We start from the raw sequence: 27,084 nt of genomic DNA, 5'->3' as shown, positions 1-27,084 counted from the left end.
GAATGGAGAATGGTATCAGTTGTTGGGTTCAAAGGAACACTAAAGGCCAATGATAAGTTGACATGGATTGTTGAAATAGCATTCCAGAAACCTCGTAGTGCTTTTTTCGTGCCAAGGAAATGCTTACTTCGAAAAAAAAAAAAAATCACGTTTTAGTGGTCCGCATACCATTAGCGCAGTTAAAACCGTCTGCTTCCAAGAATGTAGCCAAGTCTTCCCTTTACTTGTCTTACTGCCCGACAACCAGCGTTGTGGCAAAATCAAGCAACGGGTTTTAGCGGAGTACAGCCCGGTGAAAACAGAATTTCCGTTGTCCTCAAGGGTGACGTCAAAAGTTCTTGTTTGCACGAATCAGACCTAAATGCATTAGCTGCATTTTATTCCATCTTGTAATGCACTGAAATGTTCTTTTCTGTTATGGGTGGTTTGAGTACTTGTGATAAATCGAACTTCTGTGAGGGAGATGTCCATTTTCATTTTCAAGCAGATACACATAAGTACACGTGCACAATGTGTGAAAGGATCAAGAACAGCTGAACAAAGAATTCGATAAAACAAAATTGTGTTCGATGCAAGCTTGCTAATAAGGATTTTAGTCTTATGAGAAGATCATTGCAACAAGCACACAGGACGAGCGCTGAAAATGTCAGAACACTGAAAAGCACACTTTTTATACTAGAAATGATGCTTAAGAGAACGAGTTCTGATTCGTTGCATGCGATTAGCGAAGACGCAGAAAGAAAAATGCGGAATGAACACAGGGTCCGGCACATTTCTTTATCAACCTTCGTCGTTCACACTACTCGCTGCAATGAATCAAATCCATCTCGCCCAATTTTCTGCTCGCCTCAAGCCTAGTAGACAAGGTGCCTCACCTGCTGCTGGAGGCTGGTAAGCTCCTCCTTGGGAACGAAGTTCTCGCGGAGCACCTTGAGCTCATTCTTGAGTTCCTGTACAGCGTCGCCTTCAGCTGAGCACAGGCCCTTCTGGCTCCGCAGGATTACAGGTGCTGCCGTCACCGCTGGGGACTCCTTCGTAATGGGGCTACGAGACAGCACAGCTGATTCTGCACAGCAATGTCAGAACCAAAATGGGCGTGCACATTAACAGTGGTGCCCATTAACAATGCACACGCAGTGGTCTTGTAGCATCGTCCTGCAACAGTCCTACACGTGTTCCATTCCTCTCACAATAGAAACTTATTAAACGAAAATCACTTGAAAGGGTCATAAAGCACCCCTTGGGCTTGTTGAAAAAACACATCCTGCGGAAAGCTGACACGGCTATGAACTGCTCAGCCAAATATATTGCAGTTGTGCGCGCCGCGTAAAGGCTGCAAGCGAAGTGCAACGTTGCTGTTTTCTCAGGTGCTCTCTTTTCAAACAGAGGCCAGTTCTCACTCTCGTTGGTGGGGGTCAGTTGACGTCGCGTATCTGTTTCTCCGTGTCGCAAAAGACATAGCATCCTCATTGGCCGATAGCCGACATAAATCGAGAGCGGCGTTCAGATCAGATGCGCGTCTTGCCACGGGGTGCCGCCACTTGCCGGCGCCGCACTCCTCAATCTGCTAACTTTACATGGTAGCCACACTCGTGCACACGAATCACAATGGGAGAGCGATCGCGTTTCACGACGCGTGCTGACGTAACTTCTTTCCCTCGTGCCATCCCTCCCTGTCTAGCTTCCAGTGCGCTCGTCGGGATGAGAAAAAGAGGAGAGAAAGCGCTGAGAGCGTGCGCCAAACCCCCGTAACTCCGCTCATTCTTGACGGATTCGAGAAATTATTGCGGCAATCGATTCAGGAGGCAGTAAACTCCGACACTGAGGTTATTAGATCATTGCTTGGAAAAGTGGTTCATGACCCCTTTAAACGGAAAAGCTACATGTGATTTGGCTGGCTTTGCATTTGTCTGCCGCAATAATACACAACGTTCCCAGTAGACGACACTCCTGTTAAATGGAAAATATTCCCGTTGCCTTCAGGTTCCATTTAATGAGTACTCTTATCACCCCCCTATGCCATGCTTTCACCTGTGATGTATAGTGCTTTTTACTACATAAGCTCATCCAATGTTTATGTCCTTGCGCTACACCTTTCATGGTGTCAAGCAAAATGCACGAAGCATCTTGTGTGAATGCACACTGTGCCACGTCATGTCCGTTCGTGGGAGTTTGTTAAGGGAAGAATGATGGGGGCAGATATATGCTGAGAGAAGTACAGTAAAACCTCGGTAATTTGTACTCGGTTAATTGGGAATCCCGGATAATTTGTATTATTTGCGCGGTCCCAAATTTTTACATGTAAATTTAACCGGATAATTGGTGCGGCCAGTCTGCGACTTCCCGGTTAATTGGCACACTTGGCCGCGACTTCCAAGATATGCAAAGGGTGTTGCGAATCTCGGAGGCTGTAACTAAAACATGCATTTTTTTTTTTGATGTACGGATCTCGAAGGCCATGTTTTTTTTTACCGGAAATACGTCGTAGACGCCATGTTTTAGCAATTGCCAGGCGGCGATGCGTGCGGTTGCGATCATGATCATCATCATCTCAACAGCGATGTTAGCCACTCTAGCGAAGTGAATGTTTTGTGGAGTCTTTGTGCCATTTGGATGTCGGCTGGTGAGCATTGTGCGATTCGGTGCGACTGCTCCATTTGTCTCCTGTCTCCGCTTGAGTGTCTTCATGGAGGCAGGTGGAGGCCACCGTTATTCGACGGTGTTTTGAGCACGCCGGTTTTGTGAAAGAAGAGGCAACCTCCGCTGAGTTTGCTGTCACCGCTGTCACTTGCCCGTTTGATGAAGAAGGGGAGACTCTCTGCGCTCGATATGAGGCTTTGCACGCGGACGAGGAGTGCACTCCAATCGGATTCTCCGAGTACGCAAATGTCGAGTGCACAGTGCAGACGTGTTACGCCGACATCGACAGCGAGATAGCTGCGAGATCGACCGATTCGGCCTCTAATGTTGACAGCGATGACGAGCCCTCCCGAGCACCCCCTTTGGCGGATGTCATCGATGCCTTGAGTGTTGTGCGCAGCTTCGTCGAGTGCAACGGCGGCGAGGCTGAGATGCTGCGCCTCATTGACAGGCTGGAAAATATGACTTTCAGTGCTGGGAACTACCAAACGCGTCAGTCATGCATGGAGGAATTTTTCTCCAAGTAGGCTGACTTGCCACAATAAAGGTGTGACTTCCGTACATCACGTTTTCTGGCTGATTTCTTTGATTTCGCGTTGTTTCGGATAATTGGGAATCCCGCTTAATTGGGATATTTTTCTCGGTCCCGAGGCCTTCGAATTAACGAGGTTTTACTGTACAACGTGAAACATACATGATAGACAAAGGTAAACGTCCTTCCTCCTCCCCAGCACTTTCTCTGTTTTTCATCCTGATTCTGTGGCCCAATCCAAAAAGCGTATGCCCCAAACCTCCTCTATGCCTGACCAAATTATCATGAACAGTGGGCACCAGGGAACACTGTGCTTACCAGGCAACCATTGTTCTTAGCACATCCTAACACCTACTAGTATATGGCTCACAGGGTACGACAAGGCCTTGTCATACTTGGACTTTGTAGGAAACATCACGGCATTGGCAACAGAAAAAATTTGCGCCTCCCTACGAAAATTGGTCTCCTTACAATTACTATTGCTATATACAAAAAAAAAGAAAAAGAAAAAAAGAAAGAAACAGGGGCCCTTGCTCTATCGGAAATATGGGGGAAGCGAAGCTTGGCATGTGCGTGCCTGACGCACTACTTTTCTTTCTTTCCATCCCACTACGCAATGCTCCCTCCTGTTTCCTTCCTCCATGCTGAGAATTGAACCTTCGTCCACACGCTTTGCAAAACAACACTTCCGTTGCTACAGGCAACGATGGTCATGCATTCATACCCAGGCAACAATGAAATGTGGCAACGTGAAATGACAAGTCGGCTCGATAAAAGATCAGAATGCCATATTAGAAACGGCTGATCCCCGACAAGCCCACAGTCGAGAGAGCATCAATTATTGGAAAACGGTCCATACAAATACCTTTGTTACTGGCGCGCTATCGAGGGCCACATTTCTGCACGCTCGCCGGCGCCGGGTTTTTTGCGTATTACACTGCCGCCAAAGTCTGAGAGTTATAACAAGCTTTGCTGAAAAAATGTTCCTGCCTACCTTCTCTGACGGAACCGGCCAGGGGCTTGTGTGCAGAAGGTGGCGATTTCTGTGGATACACTCTACTTGGGAGCTCCTTTTCTGGGCTGCCAGCAATCTGGACACAAATCATGCAAGGTTACTGATGCAGTATCGTACCTAGGGACAAGGTTGGCTTTCTTTGAATTTCTGATGAAAAGAAGGCATTGACCTGTCGGGCTTGTCATGTGCGAGCAATAGAGTACTTCATAACTGTAATCACTCAAATGCACAGGACACACAGGCAGGGCATATTCGCCTCATAGAATTCTCACCTTCACGTCCTTGCCCTCAAACGTAGGCTGACTAGAGAATTTGGCCTGGTGCCTCTTTCCAAGATCCTTCATCCAAGCTGGCTGCTGCTCGCTCGGTTCATTGCCCTGTGCAGAGATATAGAAAAGCAGGGGTAACCATGAACTACCATGGACAAGGTGCTATCATCCAAAGCATTTTAAATTGCACTGTCCTTAAGCTTCTTGCTGTTAGTACTGAATAGGCTTGTGCGAATAGTAAATTTTAGGTTCGAAGCGAATAGTGATTTTGGTCGAATAATATCGAATCGAATTCGAATAGTATATATCACACATTATAAAGAAAAACGAGCATATTTGTCATGACCCAACCAACCTGCACAACGTTTTTTTTTTAATTGTAACAAGGCATGTGCAAATGTCATTCTTTTTGGTTCAAAGGAAGTGGAAGCAACTTTGAATAGTAGCAGGATTTGGCTTTCGGTAGAATGCAAGTGATAACCTGTAAAGTATGTTACGTTTTAAAATTTACAACACTTGGAGCATATAAGCTGGTACAACAAGTTTTTAAACTTAGAAAATGATGAATCGATGTGAGGGTAATATGTTCATTTAATCTTGAAGTGGGGCTTCGCGGCAGTGCGGATTTTCCCTGGAAAGGTGTACTCACGGTATAGCACCCCTCCACTGCAGTGAAACCACCTTTACAGGGGGGGGGGGGTGTTACAAACAGATTAATATACACCTATTTGTTCCTTTCGAATACTTCGAATTTTTCAATAATTTAAATTCGAATCGAAGCGAATTCGAATACTGTATTATTCGTTCGAATATTCGAAGTGCTCGAACATTCGCACAAGCCTAGTACTGAAGCAAAAGAATGCACTTGAAGCGCAACAAACCAATGCAAAAAAGTTCACATGCTGCCAAGGATACCTGCTGTTGCAAAGCCTGAGAAGAATGGAGAAAAACGAAGCAGCCTGATATTTAGCATCAACTAGACGAAGCCAGCTATGAAGTCAGTAAAGGCACCAAGGAAATGAACCAGCTTTCAAACTGAGATTCTTAATGAGTGAATTTATAGATGGATAATCCCTTAATTGTTAAGACAGAGCCTCTCTCATCAGGTCTGGCCATAACAAACAGTCAAGCACGGTGCCTAGATCATGGGGTGATGATCATGCCTGCAAAGTTTCGCAGTGATGCACGGCCCAAAAGTAGTTGGAATTACAAAGACCTGAGCGCACTTCCTCTCGAGGCAATTCTGTTTACTGCTCAAGAGACACACTGTCTGACATCTGACGTGCCTGCTTTGCAGCCATTGCAGACGAGATCATTCTTGCATAATCTAGTACGCGCAGCAGTCATCTGCTATGGCCAAACCTAGTGAGCAGCCCTTAAGGTCATTTTGCAGGCCTTTCCGACCTCAACAGCATTAGAGTGGCAACACCCACAACATCCCTCAAAACCATTATCTGGTGCTCTGTGTTTTACCTCCATGCTTTCAAACGTTAAACCTCAAACGTTAAACCGTTGAACACAAGCAATGTATTTTCCAAAATGACAAAGGACCAACATGACCATGCAATACAAGGTTGTGTACTGAAATGACTAGTGTGGCCAAGTGGTCATTCACTTACGTTTTCCTTGACGATTGTTATATGAGAGGGAGGCCTCCTGTTCATGGGAGGTCGCACACGGTTGGCAGTGGGGTGGTTCAGCTTGTTCTCTGAGGGCTCGATGCTGTCAAATGTCGCTTCTGAAATGTGCAGTGTGCGTTCCCCCCACATCAAATTAAACCATAACTGATGCAACCAAGCCAAATGCTCAAAATGAAGTTTTAGCTAGCTTTTCCAAATACATATGTATGTCTAGAGTGCCCTCAAACCATTTTGTGCAAGTTATAAGAAGCAAAAAAAAAAATTGTCGCTACAAATGCAGTCAAAGAACTAGACAGGACTGGATGCTTGTTCAAATAACAATTGCTCTGAGAGAAGGTAACACAAAGAGCGTAAAAAAATTAAGAAATAGAGAACGCCAACGAAAATAAGTGATTCCTTTGCCGATTTGAAGAAAAATGCAACTAGGCAAGACGGGTGAGGGTGAACGTTCTTGAAGGACAATACCAAGCCCATTGAGAAAACCCAGCACTGCATGCCTTACACATGATAAGCCCAGCAGACTGACGCCCAGACCAAGTGAGAGCAGCATATCCAGGCAACAGAGAGCAAGACAGAGAAAAGTGAGTGAGTGACAGATGAAAGTTGGAAGCACAGGAAAAGAGAAAGAGGGAACTCGAAGAGACACGACAGCTTCAATAATTGAAGAGTCCAAAAGGCAATCACAGACGGTTATAGCTGTTTAATAGTGAAGGAAGTTATGGCCAAAGTGCCCAATGACACTGGAAAGCAAGCAATGATTACCAGCAGCAAAGCGGAGCAGCAACACTCACAAGGAGAGGCGAAAGACAGAGGCTGCTCCTAGAATAGAGGAACCTCACACAAGCTCATGCGCGCGGGCAGGTTTACTGGCAACAGAAAGAAGGGCAAGGACCTTTGTTTACCAGAGTACTCTTCCTTGCTGGACGAGGCCACTGACGACTGAGACTCCTTGGAGTCTGCAACTCCGTTGGCCGTAATTCGCCTCACTTGGGCATACACTGGGGCAGGCGCAGGAGCGGCCTCTTTCGTTAGCCCTTCAGTTCTCCTAGCGGCCAACAAGGGAGGTGCAACCGAGGGCAGGGCAGGGGTGGAAGTGGGCGTGGCAGTGGGGGTGGGGCTGGAAGGTGGCAGAGGGGGTGGGGACGAGGGAGGAGGCACGTCTGCATCCAGGGAAGGCCACTGGGGCGGGGGCTTCTTGGGGGCGGGACTGGCCGAGGTGGGTGGAGACTGCAGGACAAAGGGCTTCTTGGCTGCCGCCAAGCAGGTGGCAGGGGGAGGGGCAGGTGCCTTGCCTTTCTCTTCCGCCGCTGCTGCGCTGGCCAATGATGGTGCTGTGGTGATAGAGTGCTGGTGAGGCCCCTACTAGAGCAGGAGTGAACTACTGACCTCTCTTTCATGGAGACTAGCACAAACACAGTAACTAAGTATAATTTTTGTTCTGAGATTCCAGGTTCACCTTCCCATCGTCATCTACATCTGTAGAGTGGCCTGTCGATGCCTTTGTATAATTGTTTGCATGCTTCTACAAGACGACTTCCCACAAGATTACACCATATCTTACCATCTAGTGTCGTAGGTTACGTAATCAAAAGACTCAGAGACGCGAAAGATATGGGCAGTCAGCATGGCTGCCTCGGGGGCAATGTTCACAGTCCGTGCACATCAAAAATCCTTTTGGCCGTCGCAAGAAACTTTGATGGCACGAATTTTGATGGTGCCAATATCTCGCCCATGAGATTTGTATCATCAAGGTTTTTGTTGTGTTTTCAAAAAGAATAATCTCATTAGTGATCAACCAGGTGTACTGTCGCTTCAATATGCACTCACCATGTAATGCTTCATAATTAACAGAGCCAAGGGTGCTCCACTATTCTTTCTCATGTGATAGAGTGCACAATACACCAACACAAAAATAATATCAAAAGAATAAATATTCTTAAAAGCCTCCATAGAGAACAGAAATTTCCCCTTAGGAAGGACACTGCACTCAACTTTCCATGAAAAGCTTTATGAATACCACGACATTTTATACTGCTCTTAGTCTGGCTACATCAATACGGCATCTACAGAAACCGAGGCATGTCACTGCAGGAACTGCAGGATATGTGCACAAACAATAGAACATGAAGGCCAACGAAATGCATTCGCACACCTAATGTCCTAATGAACGATATTTGTTACTGTAAAGCTAATATTCTATTTATACCTAACCATTCATGACTGTAGCTAACACAATAAAATTAATTGGCATGAGGTGACTTGCCAAGCTAATGGCAGCATAGTCATTTCTACGATCAGCGTTAACAGGAAGAGTTTGCTTTTCTTAAGATAGACACAGCTCTCATGATGAAGCTAAGTGCAAAAGACAAACCACGGCAAGTGCATGCTGTCGTGGTAACTATGAACAGTGCCGCTTTGGTTAGCTAAATGTGCAGTGCAGAGGAAAACACCCGTGAATCAGACAAAGTGTCCTGTTATAGCAGCCTCTTCTTCACAATACCGGTCTCAATGCAAGATCATGCGAACAGTGGGGCATTAAGGGGACACTGAAACAAAACACTAATCAGCTTACACTGATAACTTATTCTTTAAGTGGTCTATTGTTAACTACGCTACTATTAGAAGAGAACAAGAAGGTGCGTCTTTAATTTCTGAATTTCGCACAGAAACACCAGCACTAGAACATAAGCGTGTCAGAGATTTCAAGGCATTTTTTTCCGTATTATGGTCCCATTTGGCTCAATAAAAGTTTTCTGAAAGTCGCCACTTTAGGTCTCTAGGCCCCCTCAAAACAATACCTAGCTCATTTTTGTGGATAAATGATGGCGTAAGCCCCAGCAGGCACTGTTAAAACCTGTGATGCTGCTGAGAGTTGGTGCCAGAATGTCAAAGCAGCGGTGCCACGTGCATTTTTTTCTTGCACATTTTCTTGCTTACCAAGAATCTTCTCAAGGTAAGAGCTATGTTTTCAGTGCTACAGAACGGTAATTTGCTAATACAAGTGAATTTTCTCTTCAGTGTTCCCTTAATCACAATGAGCAGCGTTTAGGAAATTCACCGCAACATTTACAAAGCAACTTCCATTGCAAGTTCGAAGAAATGTAAGAATGCTGTGGACGCCTTTCTCTTACGCAAGCAGAACAGACGTAGGTAAGGAATGCAAACCTCGCGGGTGATGAAGGAAACACTCACCTTTCTTAGAAATTTCGGAAGGCTTAAAAGGAGGCACTTTGGAGATGGGCCGGTCCGAGCTGTTGCCATACTCCTGGAAGGCAGGCTTGTCGGGCAGGTCGGGCTTGCCCGCCATCTTGCCTCCCGGGGGCTTCTCCGGCCGCTCAGGTTTTACAGGCTGCGGAACCTGGGCACCATGCACACAATAAGATTTTTCAAAAAAATTCAGAAGCCCCTGCCCTATCGGGAAAATGGGGGCAAGCGAAGCGTGGCGTGTGCGTGCCTGTGTTTTATTCTATCGCATCACACAATGCTCCCTCCTAACTGTTTCCTTCCTCCATGCTGGGAATTAGACCTTCATCCACGTGCTTAGCAGCACAACGCTTCAGTTGCTACAGGCAACAATGACGGTCATGCGTTCATATCCAGGAAGATAGACGAGACAAGCACTGGCGCTGAGCTTTTATAACAATGAAATGTGACAACGTGAAATGACAAGTCACGTTGTCACAATAAAAAAGATCAGATTGCCATATCGTAAAGAGGCCCACGATCGAGAGAGCATCAATTATTGGAAAACGGCTCATACAAATACGCATGTGACTGGCGCACCTTTGAAGGCCACATTTCTATACGCTTGCCGGCGGCGGGTTTTTCACGTAAAACAGCGCCACTGAAATCTGAGAGTTAAATTCTAGACTTTTTATGTGTTCAAATGAACATATGATTACAAGGTGCACCGTTATGGGGGGATATCAGATTAATTTCGATTGCCCGGTGTTCGGTAACGTAAGCACACCGGTATTTTTTCTTTTTTCGCATTCCACACTGTAAGTGCACCGGTTTTTTTTTTTTTCATTCCACACCGATTAAAATGAGGCCGCACCGGCTGGGAATTGAACACATGACCTCCATGCTTAGCAGAGCGACGCCATAGTCGCAAGGCCACCATGGCAGGCCCAAGCAAAGGATAAACTGCGTTCTTGCACTGACGTACCGTCCCAGCTCTTAATTTTAAAAAATGTTATAATCTGTGGTATTGAGTGCTAAATCCACACTATGATTATGAGGCCCACTGCAAAAGGGTGCTTTGAATTAATTCTGACCATATGAGGACTCCTTAACATGCGTCACTAAAATCTAAGTACACAAAGCCTGCATTTTACCTCCATTGAGCTATGGCCACCGTAGCAGGAATTGAACCTACTCGCTCATGCTTAGAAGTGCAATGCTGTAGTCGCTAAGATATAGGATGGATGCAATCAAGGCTCAGCCAAAAAAAAAAAGGAAAAAAAAAAAGAGGAAAGAAAACAAGTGACATGCAAGAATACAATGAACACGAAAGTGAAACATTCACACGAGCAATAGGGCAAAATTTTCTATACGAGTATCGTACAACAATGCAGCGGTCAGCAGGCTTTCGCAGGGCCACTGTCTCACCTCCTCCTTTATGAGCTTGACGAAATTGTCCGGGAACACGCCGACTCTGCCATTGAGCTCCCCTTTCCACCAGCCTTTGTCTTCCACTTCCTTTGTCAAAATTACGATCACATCCCCTTCCTTGATCGTCAGCTCGTCATCGTTCTGCGCCTCGTACGCGTACAGCACCTTGGCCTGCTCCCGTACTGCAGAAAGACAGATGTGGAAGCCTCAGAGCAGCACAGGCACAAAACCTGCACTCTTTGCAGCTGCCCGAAACAAAGAGAGTCTGTTCTAACTAAGAAGCCTAGCAGAACTTGTGCATATAATAGTCCCACAATGCATTGTTCTGCCAACGGAAGATTGACGAGGATGCCCGAGGTCTACTGGTATAAAGGGCAGCAGCTATCGAAGAATGCCGGACAAATGCAAGTTGTGTCGCAGAGACGGCTGAACGCGCGACCTCAGCTAGGGAAAGTCAACAAACATGAGAAAGTTCACACACATTCTGCGGTGCACAATAAACAAGGTGGCAGCTGCGAAATGTCAGCTTCGTGCCTCTAGGAAATTTTCCGACATCGCAAATCAGCGAAAGAGCTCAAAGATTACTTGTGGCAGTTTCAAGTGGCAACTCTAAAACAACCAAACTAATGTATCAATTAGCCCAGCAACAAGTATTTTTAACGAACAAGCAACAAGTATTTTTAACGAACAGCCTTGTCTGAAAATTGTTCCTTAAGGGTACTGACACCAACTTTCAAACTATACAAATCTCCTGTATACAGAGATGGCTCTGAGCAAGTGTGAAGCTCAGTAAATGCTGATATATTTTATTTTGGCATTAGAGTCTATTTTTGCATGGTGCACCTACTGACATCGACATTATCGTGACATCAGGCTACCGTGTCAATTCAGGTGACTTCACGCACCAGAATGGCTAGTTGTGTGTCAGGTATCAAAACATTCAAAATGGCCGCTCGTGCATCCCCAAAAACATTCAAAATGATGGCTTGTGCGTCACCAACACAGCCACAGAGCGCAGTGCCCATAGAAACATCACAATATCCTGTGCGAACACATGACAAGAAGCTCATACAGTGTTGTGACGTCAGGGCACAGTGTAAACCGAAACTAGCTTTTAAAAACATACTGTAATTACTCTTTCAGTGTGCACTCACACTTGCCAGTACATTTTTCTAGGCTCTTGAGGACTTGGCCTTTCATTTGAGAACTGAAAATTTTTGTGTCAGTACTCCTTTGCATAGTGTAATGTGTTATTTCAGCAGAAAAGACTCCCCCCCAGAGCATTACAGTGGGTAACTCTGAAGTGTGATGAAATCAACAAAACTTATCCAACTGAGTTCATGCAACACAGCATTAACTACCAATGTAGCACAGTCTAAGTTGTGTCACTCACACTTCACAGCACTATACGAGACACAATGCACCATGTGATCAACAAACGCGAAGCACTTCCATGGTCTAAATTATTACACAAGTTTAACCTTTGCACACTAGACAATTGTGACAGGAGCTGTATATCACATACTTACCGTAAGTTCAAAGCGTATAAACAGGACATAATTTCACTTAACATTATATATGGGTTATATTTTTAATAGTATTACAGCAAAATGTCTGTAAAAAAAAAATGCAAGTGGAAGGCCAGTTTACCATGGAATTCATGGAGTGATACACTTCTCCTACAATCCTAGAAGCTGAAACAGCCCCAGCCACTGTTTTTGAAATGAACCCGGCATTTCGGAATTTGTTCAGTCCCTTTTTCAGGGGGTGACCATATTGGTTGCGAATGCAGTGTTGCTTCTTATCCCCTCACCTCAGGTCATCCTTTCAAAATAGAACAAAAACCAAAAACGAAAAAAAAAAAAATTTTGACCGGAGTGAAAACATATCCGAAAGTTTATGTATTATTTAGTTCCGGAGTGTAACCAAATTGTTTTTATCGTTTTTCGGTTCACGGGAAAACTAGGCCATCTGGAACAACCAAGGTCATGCGATGTGAGCACTAATGCATGTCTCAGGGTACAGTATTAGCGCGTACCTCAGGCAAGAATTACAAAGTAAAGATGTGTTGAAATTGTGCGAAAAACGAAAACAGCGGCAACCAGAGATGTTTATATTAATGCAAGTGGACTTTCGTGTGCCTGTCACGCAGGTCAACATGGAGAGGGCATTCTCGGCGTTGGAAGTTTGTTTTATCAGCACAGCGGTCTCGCACATCAGAGAGTATACTCGATGACGTGCTGCTTCTGAGATCGTGCTCACTTCCTTGACACAAAGCATTGAGCCTGCTCTAAAAATTCGTAATTCACTTTTGGGAAAATAATTATTATGACTTTGAAGGGTACTGGTTTGTGCTAGTTGGTAGGAATTCGTGGTACAGTTACTTCCGCTCTGAAAAACATGGGAAGAACGTGTTTTACCCCTGTCCCACTTTCTTAAAGGGACACTAAAGAGAAACGATGAATAGGCCTAGATCAATAAATTGTGCTCTGAGAACTCTAATGTCATTAATTTTGTCATCATAGGTTATTTACAGAGGAGAAAATCAAGTTCAAAGTTTCATTTTTAAATTTCGCACCAAAATCTCCCCAAGTGACGTCACGGATTTCAAAGTGCATTTATTGTATTTTGGCATCATTGGCTCAACAAAATTACCCCACATTTGGTATGTTGAGTCTATCGCCCCCTCAGAAGACAATGTACTTCATTTTTACTGATTAGGAACTACGTAGTCCCTAGTAGGCGCCGTCAAAAACATGCGACATCACGGCGAATGGTGCGGAAGCTTCAAGGTGGCGTCACCACCCACATTTTGTTTTTGCGCATTTTCTCGCTTACTAAGAGTCTTCTCGTGTTCTCGCAGCAAGCGTGGTGTTTTTGGTATCGTGAAAGAGTATACTAATATGAGAAAAATCGTTTTGCTCTTTAGTGTCCCTTTATGAGACAAATCCAGTGCTTTTTATCATTACTTTTAACTTCAGTTTTTTGCCTACAAATAAATACTGTTATGAACCGGTACAGAACATTTTTTTCATTCCGGAACAGAAATTGAGCGGAACTTTGTACGGTGAAACGAAACTAAAACCAAAACGATAAACATTTCGTTTCTGACACCCTGCTGCAGAGTATGCAATGAAGTATCGTTCAACTATTCCATTCTTCGGTAACGCAGTTTAAACTCACCTGGCTTGGGAGGCAACTTTGGGGCTTCTGTTGAAGTTTCCGATGGCACAGGGGGTGCAGGTTTCTTCAAGGGCCCCAAAGCCTGCAAGAGGTTTCCACATTCGTACGCACTGGTCGGCACAAACCCAGCTATCGCACTATGCTACAATTATTAGCTCGAGCCTCAACATGCAACAATGAAAGGCTAGGCGGAAACACCACCGAGGCTTACAATATGGTTTCAGCAGAGTGCAGTCACTGCAAGAGCTCCCCGTCGGCAGCTCTTTTTTTTTTTCTGAAAAACAAACCACTGTTTTTCTTTTCAGGCGGTTTGAGTTTGCACACACCAGAGCATGCACACAGGTGCCATAGTGCTTTTCATCAAAATAGCACTGTCCTTTACCAAGTGACAAGTTAAGGCATGCCATGCGACACATTCCGGTTGCACTTGTGATCTAGTAGAGTTCTTTTGTGTGTGCATGCGTATGTGTAAACATTCCTTTCCGCCTTCATGAAAATATGTATCACCTCCTCCTAGGGTTCCTTACTTGTGCATGCTTCTCCTACTATAAGTTTTCATAGCATTTAAAACCGGGCAGTGTTGCATTTCATCCATGAATCTCCACCTAGCCTCGGCACCAGGCCTTAATCAGGTAAACCAACAGGTGACAAATAAAGTTTTAAGTATACAGAGACTTTATGCACATACTGGTTGTGCGAGGTATTTGAGGACACAATAACAATGTGAGAGAAATGAATTCTATTTCAGGCAAGGTTGTATATATATATCCACTCCGAGTATTTCTTCCATAAAACCATCAGCAATCTCAAAAGATGACTGAAGTAACAGCTGTACGTTTGTAGCAGTTTGGTACTTGTAGATATTGAGAAGTGCTACAAGAATAGCACACTTTGACAAGGTTTGACACTGATTATCTGTAAGTCTCCCTTTAAGTGGTGCCTGCGTACGTGCTAACAGTGAAGGTTAAAATAGTAGAAACAATGACACTAAGTACAGGACAGTGATGTGGCCACAGATGTACACAGCCAGCCACTACTCCAGGGTTGGACTACGCAAATCCATCATTTTAAGAGTGGTGTGCCCGATGTCCTCATGCTCGAAAAGCCTCACTGTACACTCTGCCATCTAATGCTACTTGGCATTTGCTGTGGCAGCGGCTGTCACTGGCTTTATAGGTCTACCACTCATGATGGATTAACGACTGTTGGGGAAAGTCAATCATCCAAACGGTATATGATCAGTGGCAGCCTTTCTTTCTAACAGGTGTGAATAAGTCATGATCTCTTGTCTCACACAGCAAGCAAAGTATCTAATGTGTCAGACTGGAAACTGCTACAGTGAAAGATATGCTAGGTAGGTTGAAGAGCAATCCATGTGGCCTAGACCGATCAGACTTTTAGTGACTATGGCTATCCAAAGCTTTGTCCTCACATACCTCTCACAACCTTTAATTTGCCCATACTGGGATAGCACATTCTAATTTCAGCAGTAAGAAGCATGTGCATGTATTCACAGACATGCACGTGATCCCATAACGCAGCAATGCTAAGCCTGTAACCAAATGCCAGCAGCTAATCAAGAACATTCTATGCAGTCAAATACTCCTCTTCTCTTTGCTAAATGGCTGAGCACTCATTTAGCACCAAAGCAAACAGTCAAGAATAAAAGTTTGTGGAACTCGCATACTCCGGTAAAACATGTCTTTGTGGTTTCAGCGTGTAGCCTGGCGCTGAAGAATGTGCCACAGTAGCTGAAAATACAAAGTTTACTGCATGATTATGATTTGTCAATGCCAGGTTGCACGCCCTGTCCACAAGACTGCTGAGCTCTGCCCATGACACCCTACGATCATAGGCGTGTGCAGGGTTCCCCATCAGGGGGGGGGGGCAAAGGTTCATCGCAGCGCCCCCCCTCCCTACTACGTCAATGTAGTAGGGAGGGGGGGGGCGCTGCCCCCCCTCCCTACTACATTGACGTAGTAGGGAGGCCCCGTGCGCACGCCGGCTACGATCCACAAACTTTCGTCACTGACAGTGCAACTATAAGAATGCAACAGAAATTGCGTTAATATTCACCTCAAGAGATTTGAATTTTTTTCTGAAAAGCCTGAACCCTCGTTGAAAGAAAATCTGAAAGTATGAAATTTTTGTCAACAGGAGGCCATGGTTCGAGACCAAGGAGGTGGCAGAAGGCGGCGGGGATTGATAATGTGGAGAGATGAGTGCAGTTCCTTCGATTGGGTGCAGAAGCTAGGTGGGGAGATGCAAGAATGGTGCAACCAGTCCACAGATATCGACTCAACAGTCTATGTGCTGATGTGCTGAGGAAATCCACTGTCAAGCAGATTATCAGTTGACATTATTTATCAAAGTAGTATGCGCAAACAATGTTGAATGCAGCATAAGAGGTGCTTCAGTGAATACTGCATGAATTGTTAATAAAAAGTAGTCACAGAAAAAGTTTTGTTTATAGAAATTCGTAATAGTGGTGAACATCGGAAACTGTAACGTATGTTCTTAAAGAATTTAATGCTACTTATTAACCACGTGCCTCATTTCCTCTGTGATGCATGCTGACACGACATAACTGAGCACAAACACTGCTCAATACATTTTGATGGATTCCTGGAAGCAGTAGTGCAAGATAATCTGCCTCAGAAATCAATGGTAAAATAGAATGGTAACACATGCAGTTTAGTTTAATTCTCACTACTAAAAAGTTTATCTGATTAAAAGATGACAGCCAGAATGACACTGCATGTCACCACAAAGATAAAGACGGAAAACGAACAATTGTTGCAAGTTCCAGAATTTCTCGTGAACTGGTTCTCAGCAGTGACAGCTGCTTTCAAGTTAGAAAACAATTTCTGATGTTCACCGCATCTCTAACATTTGGCCAGAAAAATATTTAATACTGACGTCTCGCGTGCTTCAACATGCAGGTTAATCACTGAACGATCTCATACGCTGTAACGACTACAGTGCAATACTTTTAAATTTTCTCTTGTGAAGACAATTTTTGACGAAAAAGCTCTGGTTTTGTGCCGCTAGTAACAACATACTGTGAACAAATGTAGTCTGTTCCACAGTTACAGTGCCCTCTGCGTGTTCAAAATGTTCATGACAATTCTAGGCATAGGTCAGCAAAAAATGTGGAGCTCACTCAGACTCACTCATGAAATATATTTTGCCCGTAGGGCTCACTCGGACTAAGACTCGCGAAACTTTACTCTAACCAGACTCACTCGTACTCGGACTCCACTAAAATTTTTCTCAACCGGACTTATTCGGACTAATACCAAAATATTGCTCACTTGGACTCACTCAGACTCAGCATCACGGCTCGATCAGAGTCTGAGTAAGTCTAGTGAGTTAACTGATAAATCCGTTAGCGTATAATTAGCCTCTTCGACCATGGTTTCAATGCTCTTTAACACCAATACCTTGCATAATCGGTGCTCTACTTGGTGCCTTTCGATCTCGTACATTCAAATAAGAGTTATCAGTGTTTGTAATCTAATAAGGACATTTTTATTGATAGAGATGACTCACACTAGACATTTTTATCAAGAACGTACTCTGAAAGAGTGCGTGGGGGGAGGTGGGTCAAGGCACGTCCCCCCTGCCCCCCTCCGTAACTCACTCTGGTCAATATATATTGAGCTGGCTTATGAATGCTAGTGCATTGAGGTATGTGTGAATAGACATGAGTATAAACGTGGGCCGACATAAGGCTGATAGTAAAGCTAAGTTGAGCAGATAGGACTATAAGTCAGAAAAAATGTGCAGCTCACTCAGACTCACTAAGAAATATATTTTGAGCTTAGGGCTCATCGGACTCAGACTCACCAAAATTTTCATCAACTGGACTCACTCAGACTCAGACTCATGAGCGAATTTGCCGACCTACAATCCTAGGCCCGCATTAAATCCCATCTTTTAAAAATATAATACCTAACCTAAAATTTAAGTGACAGTGTGTTGCAATGCAGAAGAGTAGTGCACCTTGAAGCTAAGATACAGGCTGTGAACTGGTGAACTACAAGTTAACAAGATGGTGCAAAAAATATGAACGATGATAACAAAACAAAGCAACCATGCAGCAGAAAATATCACCAGTCACACATCAGTGCTAAATCAATCTTGAAATAATATCGAGTTTAACCCTTTACCTCCCGTCGAAGAGCTTAGCATGTCCACACACATTTCACACACCCACTACTGTGGATTAGCTGACGTGGTCCGCGGCAAAATGTCCCAATTTTATCAAAGACAATTTGAGCGAAGTCCATGCATCTAGCAGTTCTCGTTCTCATGCACAGATGGTGTTAAAATGCCACAATAACAGCTTCCACAACACTACCACAAGCAAAACTGACTGCAAGCACTGTAGGGGAGCCAAATTTCTGCCATACTTCACTGCATTGGTTCTCTATTTTCTCTAATAACAAATATTTTTTGTAATAGATTTCTGTCTTTGCTTAATGTACTGATTTGACGTAGCACTAAAAAACTTTAATTTGGGAAAAATAATTCAGGAGGTAAATGGGTTAAGAAATTTATTCAGGTTAATACATTACTGATAGGGTTACACTGCTATGTCATCTGCTAGGGGCACACACAGCACCAGTGGCTGCAACAGTGTTTGAGGTCTGTAGCTGCAGCTGATTAGTGACAAGGATGAGGACAAATTGTGTGGACATGCTCGTTTCAGTGTTGCCATCCTTTATCTGTGTACCACATGCCATGCGTCTTGGTGCTTCAAAACGTTGTTGGTTATGCAGAGGGATCTACTCATACAACTACAAAGACAGGTAAGTAGTGCATGATGTGAAGATGTTGCCACGTGCAGACAGACATAAGGATCACTTCGTATACACCTAGCCATATTCGCATGTGATTACAACTTTCGTATGTGATGACCAATTTCACCTGTGATGCAAAATGTGCCAAAGGTGTATAAAGTGAGAAAGTTAAGAGGCTCACAGGCAGCTGTGTTCTCATCATTAACTTGACTGTGTTCATCAGGATAGCATGAACACAGGGTAGGCTGCAAGTGTAAACTCGCTGTGCTGTATGGCACCACAGCACGCGAACACACAGCTATTCAACTTGGCAGGAACACTGGTGCGTGTGCATACAACGCTCATGCCAGCAACAAGATGAAATGTTGCCCTGGCTCCTCCGTAGAAGTCAATTGAGAAGAGCACTGTGGTGTAGCGGTTCCAAAAAGTAAGTTTTGCCGCAGCGCAGAGGTGTTATGCAGCCAAGCGCACACATATAAGTGGTGCAGCGTGCATACCAAGAATGGAAATAAGGTCTGTGACGCAGGGTGTTGTGCATTCCTGAATTATTCATACGCACACCCACGATTCCTTGACACAGTACACACGCCAAAATGCCAAATAACTGTACTGGCAGGCCTTCAAAACCATTCTGGATGTGGGTGTAGTGATTTGAGCCCCCGATTGCAGTAAAAATGCATGCAAAGGGGTACTGACACAAAAAATTTGGTGTGGCGTCTTTTTGCTGCAAAATGTTGCTGGAGGCCTATTAGTCATAACAGGGCACATCGCTTGGTGCAGCACGCGACAGATAATTAATTACGGCCTGTTTATTACTGACCAGTCTCAGTTTTGGTTGGGGAGAGCTCCGGGAACGACGAGCTGCCATGTGCAACTAATGCCATCTAGCGTGTGAAACGGCACCCAACTGCGATGTACTTCTGCGCTTGCCTGCATCGTCTGTTTGCAGACTTTCGAATACGGCATGTGCAGCGATGTTGTTGCCGTCATCGTCATCACGTTGACCTGGTGGCAGACTTTCTGGAGGCTTCCACACGTTCGCCGTGGGCACGGACTTGCGAGCAGCCACCGAATACTAGTAGACGTTATTATTGAGCTTGGCATCTCAGAGCTCAGTCACAGTGGCGATATTGCGGAAGTTTGGTGTCACCTTCAGATTACTTTGTATGACGTCAATGTCGCGAGGTGTGGCGTATAGCGCTGGATCAGGCATGTGAACTTCAAAATTCATATAAGTTACCTTCCAAGCTGTATTCACTGTTCAGATTTGGTAGATGATATTCGCATGTTCACGAGAATCAATCCCGCAGGCTATCTCAGCCACGAAATTTTGCGTCAGTACCACTTTAAGGGCTACCAGATGTTTCCGATGATTTCACAGACCCTCAGCAGTCCCATAAACCAGACATTAAGTGCATATGTAAATATATGTTGGTCGTACAAGAAGCCCCAACAAGACAACAAATGCACTGTTTTCAGTTTTTACATTCAGATTTTGCAAGGTGGAGGCACAAGTAAGAATGCGAAACAATATATTTTTTCACGAGGCTAAGATGATAACATTTTTTTAATGGTAATTAGAATTATACCCCTGTCACACGGGCACCCGTGAACTCCGTTTAACTCCCTCGTCTTTTCCTCGAGGGAGATGGGGTTCATGTCACACGGTCACCATTTCGCTGAGGAAGTTAAATGGAGCTTTTGGCGGAGGGAGTTCGGTAATGACCATTTCGGCTCGATGGAGTACTCTCGTTCCCAGCCAGCTACTGCTACGCTGAAAACCGCACTAGCAAAATCGTCCTAATGAGCTGAATTGTAATTTTAAAAACTATGCTCTTTTTTTGCGTAGCATTTCACGCCCCGCAGTGTAAGTTTTAGTTGTATTTTTTCGGACATCAGCGCTTGTACTCTCCACACCAACGCCTCGCCAAGCCGCCGCTGTGAAGCTATGGACCCTAGTGAAGCGTCACGCCATATTTGTTTCTGCACGTGTGAGGCGCACGCACAAGCACTGTGACAGCAATGGTGATTCCGAGCACTTCATCAAGACACAAAAACACGTTTTTGTTGCTTTAAAGGCGACTGCAAGGGCAAAAAATTGGACGTTTCGACAAGCGCAGCAGCGCTGTTTCTGCCCCATGCGGCAACCGTCGAAAGCTTGCACCAAGCCGTGTAGCACGGCCACAACTCCATTCTGGTTAAGCTCCATTAAGGAGTTCAATGCGAAACGGAGATAAACGGAGTTCGATGGTGGCCGTGTGACAGGGGTATTACTCATTTGAAGCATGGCTAATGTGACATTAAAAGTTTACAGCAGTCTAGACTTAGGTCACTACAATGTGCTTAGCTCTCTCAAGCTTGCTTTCACCAATCCCATGGCTAGTCAAGTGACGAATGAAGTAGAAACTGAGTGAAATGAAAATATATAGGAAACCAAGAAATGATAATGTAACGAAAAGTTAAGTGGACGCTACCATGTTCTACATTTCAAGTGTTTACCCAGTGCATTTTCGTAATTAATTCATGCCTTGGCTTCGTGCGATTGAGTTCCATTTAGGGAACCATGCATGGCAGTGTGCCACAGTAATAAAGCAAGGCAACCACAGTAGCTCCCGAGCTCACGCGTTTGTCATTGGGCGAGTCAGTGACTTTGCTTTTGACCTTGATGCGGTTCTCCGGCAGGATGTTGCCGAATCCCATTCCTTTGGCGACGGGTTTGGGCTTGATTTCTAGCGACGCTAGCGAGTGGTCGCCTAGAGGGGAAAAAAATAAAGGCAATATTAGCCATGTTTCACTTTAAAAAATTGCGAAAGTTTACATGCCAGAACCACAATATATACAGTTGGACACTTTTATAAAAGACACCGATGTAAGAGAACTGGGTACAAAAGACACCAGTGTGTCTTTTGGGGGGATGGCGGATCAAGTGATCACGTCGTCATGGATTAGTGAGTGGGCGTGCATTTGATTCTTGAAGCGTTCTACTAAACAACTTTATATGTCACAAGTGCAACTTCCAAATGCATGACCTTGTCAAATCATGTGTTATCTGGGCATCTTTCTGCTGCTTATGTGACAACCAACATTTTAAGCTCTATCACGCTGCATCTGACTACTGCATTTGTCTAGTGTGTGCCTCTCTTCATCCTTGTCAGCATCTGCGCTGTTCCCTTCCATTACCAAGCATATTCTTGCAGCGATAGCGGCGCTTCTGGTATTACGGAATGATAATTTACTAATACAAGTAGAATAATTTTTCTCTTTGGTGAGCCTTTAAACAAGAAAATTTGCAAATCTGGAAAGATTAAAAAGAAGCCTTGTGGTTTCGTGGCCATAAGCATGATACGATTATAAGGCGTAGAGTTATGGGACACTTCGGATCAATTCTGACCACCTGGGGGTCTTTAATTTGCACCTATATTTAAGTACATGGGCAGGTTCATGCCTTTTGTCCTCATTCAAATGCTGCCAACATGGCTGGGAATCGAACCAGTGTCCTCAAGCTTAGCAGCGCGACCTTTGGAAGGGTTAAAAATTGCTGGCGTTTTAAGTCACAAAACTACGATATGATTATGAGAGATGCCATAGTGGTGGGCTCTGGAAATTTCGGCCACCTGCGGTTCTTTAACGAGCACCTAAGTCTAAGTACACGGGCCTTTAGCATTTCACCTCCCTCGAAATGTGGCCGCCGTGACCAGGATACGATTCTGCGACCTTCAGGTCAGCAGTCTGGCACCGTAACCACTAGACCACCATGGCGGGTCATTTTGAAGAGTTAACGCAGTAAACATAAGAAAAAGCAGCGGCTGTCACCCACCTGTGATGTCCCCCGAGGACTCCGGCTTATCGGAGTGGAAGTCGGAGGCGACGGAGTTTCCCCAGCGGGTCTGGTTGTTGGCGGTCGCTGTGGAGGCCGCGCGTGGAGAGGCGGGGGCTGCGTCCTCGAGCACGACAAAGTTGGAGGGGAACACGCCTATGCGGCCCTTGAGCACGCCCTTCCACCAGCCTTCCTCAACCTCCTCGAGCACCTCGATGACATCCGACACCTCCAACTGCAGCTCATCCTCGTTCTGGGGTTGGTAGCTGAATGCCACCCGAGCACGCCTCCTGTTCAGCGCCTCTGCACAGTCAAAACAAGAGAGAAGTTCAGGGGGAGATGGAGGCTTGAAGCGATGAGGAATTGGTAAACAGGAAATGTTGCTGGAGCCAACATTTCGACAAGTGGACTTGTCCTCATCAAGGCAGCAACTCTGTCTTCATTGGCAGCATGTATGTGTGCGCTTTGCTCACTCTTTCTTTCCCAACTAAAAAAGTGGAGGAGGAGAAGAGCAGGGGGAGAGAGAGAAAGGGCAAGAGGAAGTTGAGGTAGGCTGGCTTGTCAAATCAGGTGAGTAAGCGGGAGGGGGGGGGGAAATGTTGTTCTTGTGTAGCTCTTGGTGTAGTTCTAAATACTGCGCCTAATGCAGTTCCACTACGGTGAAACCTGAGGAAGTGTGTAACACGGGCAACCCAGTAATTCCCTTGACACTTGCCTCCGCCTTGGCAAGCGCCCAATCACCTAGGCGGTGGCGCCCTCTCTTGCGCAGTGCGGATATCCACCGCATCGTTCAGATGTGTTTTTCGCAATTTTAGGTAAATTAATGCAATTAATTCTTCGTTATTTCTGTACGTCACATTATTTTAGGCCTTGTTAGTTTATTTTGCACTGGTTTTGAGCATTCTTAGCCTTGTTTCAGGCCAGTATTGACCACTGCGTGACCATGCGACATAAGACGGTGGATGGACGACGACCAGCCAGGCCCCTAAAGTAGAGCTGTGCACGGGCCGTATTTCCGAGCCCGAGCCCGGCCCGGGCCCGCTGACTTTGTCGAAGGCCCGCCCGAGCCCGACGGCAAAGGGCTGCGAGCCCGCTCAGCCCGGCCCGACGTACGAAAACACAATCCCGGGCCCGACCAGGCCCGGCCCGGCCCGGCGTTTTAAAGGTTCGCTGCGAAAACAAAAGATCGTTTTCCGGTAATTTGGCATTTTATTGAGCATATCGAATATGACCAAACGACACACGACGAACAGTCTCTATTACACAGATTACAAACTGTCGTGCAAAACAGCAAGCAGTCCCACGATTCCGGCTTCAACGATGATGATGATGAAAAAACATTTATTATAAAAGAAAAAAAAAGAGAGTTTGGGGGCCAAAGCATGACCCCGGTACATGGTCGGCGTCCCTAGTCCGGGACACCGCATGACGAGGCCCCGTCTCGCGCCCGTCGCACCAGAGCGACTCCAGTGAGGAGCAGTTGAGGAGGGCAGTCTCCCATGCCTCTCGTGAAGGGGGCAGGCCGGGATTTTTAGTACATGTCCACACCATGTGGAAGATATCGCAGGTCTCCCCACAGTGTGGGCACCGCCCATCCGTGTTTGGATCGTAGTGCTTTAATATTGCAGGGCAGAGTGGAGTACCTGTCTGCAGGCGCCTTAGAGTTCGCTCATCCGCCTTACTCAGCCCCTTTGCAGGAGCCGGGAAAAGGCGGTGAGTGTCGCGATAATATGAGAGAATTTCTTTGAACCGCAGAAGCGGTGTATTGGCCTCTGAGTCATAAGAGCCAGGGTGAGGAGCCCGGTGGGTAAGCGCTCGGGCGGCCGCGTCAGCGGCCTCATTACCTCGTAAGCCCTGATGGCCAGGAGCCCATATAATGCGTTTCGGGGTCGGATCAATGGCAGCCCGTTTTAGAATTTGGCCGGCTAAGGGGGATATCTCCCCTGCCAAGTAGTGAGCACATGCTTTACGGGAGTCCGTGATGATGACTTTCGAATTGGGATCCGCGGCAGCAAGCGCTATCGCTACTTCCTCAGCTCGCTCTGAATTTTGTGCTCGGAAGGAGAGCCCATTGGCGTGTTTTTCCTGGTGAATTACAGAGGCCGTGTAAAATCCCTTGGGCGAAGGCCCTGCTATGTCCACGTAGAATACACCAGGTCGAGAGCCGTGCTGTCTTTCAAGCGTCCGAGCCCGCGCTTGTCGTCTGCTTTCGTGCGTGTACGTATCCATGTTACTGGGGAGCGGAGAGACCGAGAGCATATGGCGCCACAGTTCTGGAATATGCTCCGCCTCCTCTGCAGGGCAAACGTGTTGGATCTGTAATCGGTTTAGCAGGCGGCGCCCGGGAGCCGTCTGCACGAGCCGCGTGTATTGATTGACAAGGTGGGCCTCCCGCAACTCCTAGTAGGAGTTGAGCACGCCTAAAGCTCTGAGTTTGGCGTTGGAGGTGGCCACAGGGAGATCCAGAGCTCGCTTAGTCGCCTTGCGAATGATGGCATCTATTCTGTCGTCTTCGTGCTTGTTAGTGCGAAGGTATGGGACGGCGTAGAGTATCCGGCTAGTCACGAAGGCATGGGCGAGCCGAAGCGCGTCCCTGCCCCGCAGACCGCCCCGCTTGTTGGAAACGCGGTGGATCATGCGCCCTACCTGTTCGCCTACTATCCGGAGTTTCGCAATTGTGGAGTCCGGTCTGAGTCTGTGGTGAATGAACAGGCCGAGAATCCGAAGCTCCTCCACCTCTCTGATGGGAACCCCAGACAGAGAGATGTGTATGGCTGATTTATCGGTTGGCTTCGCTCTAACATGCAGAAGCTCTGATTTGGTTGGAGCACATTGGAGTCCACAATCGTTGGCATACGCCTCGACTATGGATGCGGCCCGCTGAAGGCGTTCCTGCATTTCCCCAATGCTCCCTTCGGTGGTCCATATTGTAATGTCATCGGCATATACTGCGTGTTGAATGCCTTCCACCTGGGCCAATTTGTTTGGAAGGCGCATCATAGCAATGTTGAACAGGAGCGGTGATAACACAGCTCCCTGAGGGGTACCCCGTGTTCCCATAATGTACGGGCCATATTCCTCGTCCTCGATCCGAAGAAGGGCCTGGCGTTTAGAGAGGAAATTTCTTATATATGCAAAGGTCCTAGCCCCGCAGTCGGTGGAACTCAAGTTGGCCAGGATGCTATCGTGTTTAACATTGTCGAAAGCGCCCTTCAGATCAAGGGCGAGAATGGCTTTGTCATTGTGTTGCATAGTTGTGGGTTGTATGACGGCCCTGTGCAGCTGGAGAAGGACGTCCTGTGCAGACATATGTGGGCGAAACCCAAACATGGTGTCTGCAAAGAAGCCCTTGCTCTCCAGGTATGGAGAGAGGCGATCCCGTACCATCGTCTCCATAAGCTTGCCCGTGCACGAGGTCAGTGATATGGGCCTCAGATTTTCCGTATTCACGGCCTTGCCTGCTTTGGGAATAAAAGTCACAAGTGATGTTTTCCACTCGGGAGGGAGCGGACGTCCGTCCCAGATGTGGTTCATGTATTCTAATAAATGAAGATAGGCTGTGTCAGGGAGGTTTGCCAACAGTTTCACTGTTATGCGGTCCCTCCCTGGAGCCGTACCCCGTCGCATTTTAGCTAAGGCAGCTTTAAGGTCATGCAACTGAAAATGGGCACCGAGTTCGTGGTTAGGCTTACCAGAGTACGTGTACGCCGGCCCACTCGGGTCCTCCGTGCGACAGAGATATCTATCGCACAGAGCATCCGCAAGCTGTGCCGACGTGCCTTGGTACCCATGCAGAGCTCGCCGGAGTTGCTTTTGCGTCTCCCCTCTCGTTTGAGAGGGATCTATGAGACTGCGAAAGAGACGCCATGTCCCCTTCGAGCTCATCTGACGAGCTGCGGCGTCGCAGCGGGCTATCCAATTTGAATCGGAGAGCTGGGCAGCATACGCTGCAGCCTGCTCCGTGAGTTGGGCTATACGGGTACGTAATTTGCGATTAGTCTTCTGTTTTTTCCAACGTTTTGTTAAGCTGCGGCGCGCCTCCCACAAGTGGAGGAGGTGAGTGTCCACTGCGGGGATCTCTTCGTTGGTTCGAAGTGTAGTAATGTGTTTTTTCTGAATGTGGTTTATGTGTGTAGCCCACTCCGCGTAGCCGCCAGAAAATAATACGGGGGGAATAGTTTCATTACGGAATTGTTGCCAATCGGTCAGCTTGGCCTGACCCCATTTTTTATGCGCTGGCTTTTCTAGGAGTGTAACTCGGAGAAGGCAGTGATCACTGCCTAGAGAATCGCCTAAGTTCTCCCAGGTAGCATCCTTAGCATTTTTTACGAGAGTGAGGTCCGGACACGTGTCACGGGTTACGGAGTTCCCCATTCGAGTGGGGAACGCCGGATCCGTGAGCAGCGTGAGGCGAAGGGTGGAGATAAGCCCCGCCAGCTTACGCCCTCTGGCCTGCTCGTAGTGATAGCCCCAGTGAAGGCTGGGAGCATTGAAGTCTCCAACAATCACTAAAGGATCTTTGTCTGCCAATTTGATTGCACTAAGGAAGATTTCGCTGAAAGTTACGCG

The 27,084-nt window shown here is 46.3% G+C and overlaps 1 protein-coding gene across 3 annotated transcripts in view; it reads right to left on the bottom strand.

Annotated features, from left to right (window-relative positions):
* Positions 1 to 27,084, bottom strand: part of LOC119396526 (SH3 domain-containing kinase-binding protein 1) — a 39,834-nt gene that overhangs the window by 7,864 nt on the left and 4,886 nt on the right. The window contains exons 2-11 of one of the 3 annotated variants that reach the window (XM_037663782.2): positions 22,516 to 22,818; positions 21,321 to 21,451; positions 13,894 to 13,975; positions 10,708 to 10,892; positions 9,289 to 9,454; positions 6,999 to 7,427; positions 6,076 to 6,194; positions 4,460 to 4,564; positions 4,167 to 4,263; positions 876 to 1,066 (exon numbers count right to left, since the gene is read on the bottom strand). In XM_037663782.2, the coding sequence (XP_037519710.1) occupies positions 876 to 1,066; positions 4,167 to 4,263; positions 4,460 to 4,564; positions 6,076 to 6,194; positions 6,999 to 7,427; positions 9,289 to 9,454; positions 10,708 to 10,892; positions 13,894 to 13,975; positions 21,321 to 21,451; positions 22,516 to 22,818 (1,808 nt within the window). The remainder of the gene's footprint in view (positions 1 to 875; positions 1,067 to 4,166; positions 4,264 to 4,459; positions 4,565 to 6,075; positions 6,195 to 6,998; positions 7,428 to 9,288; positions 9,455 to 10,707; positions 10,893 to 13,893; positions 13,976 to 21,320; positions 21,452 to 22,515; positions 22,819 to 27,084) is intronic. The other 2 variants (XM_037663783.2, XM_037663784.2) reach the window with 2 other exon arrangements.

The sequence above is a fragment of the Rhipicephalus sanguineus genome, chromosome 6, assembly GCF_013339695.2.
Source record: "Rhipicephalus sanguineus isolate Rsan-2018 chromosome 6, BIME_Rsan_1.4, whole genome shotgun sequence".
NCBI classification, from domain to species: Eukaryota; Metazoa; Arthropoda; class Arachnida; order Ixodida; family Ixodidae; genus Rhipicephalus; species Rhipicephalus sanguineus.
The sequence above is the reverse complement of the archived record's forward strand: the minus strand, read 5'-3'. Positions and strand labels throughout refer to the sequence as shown.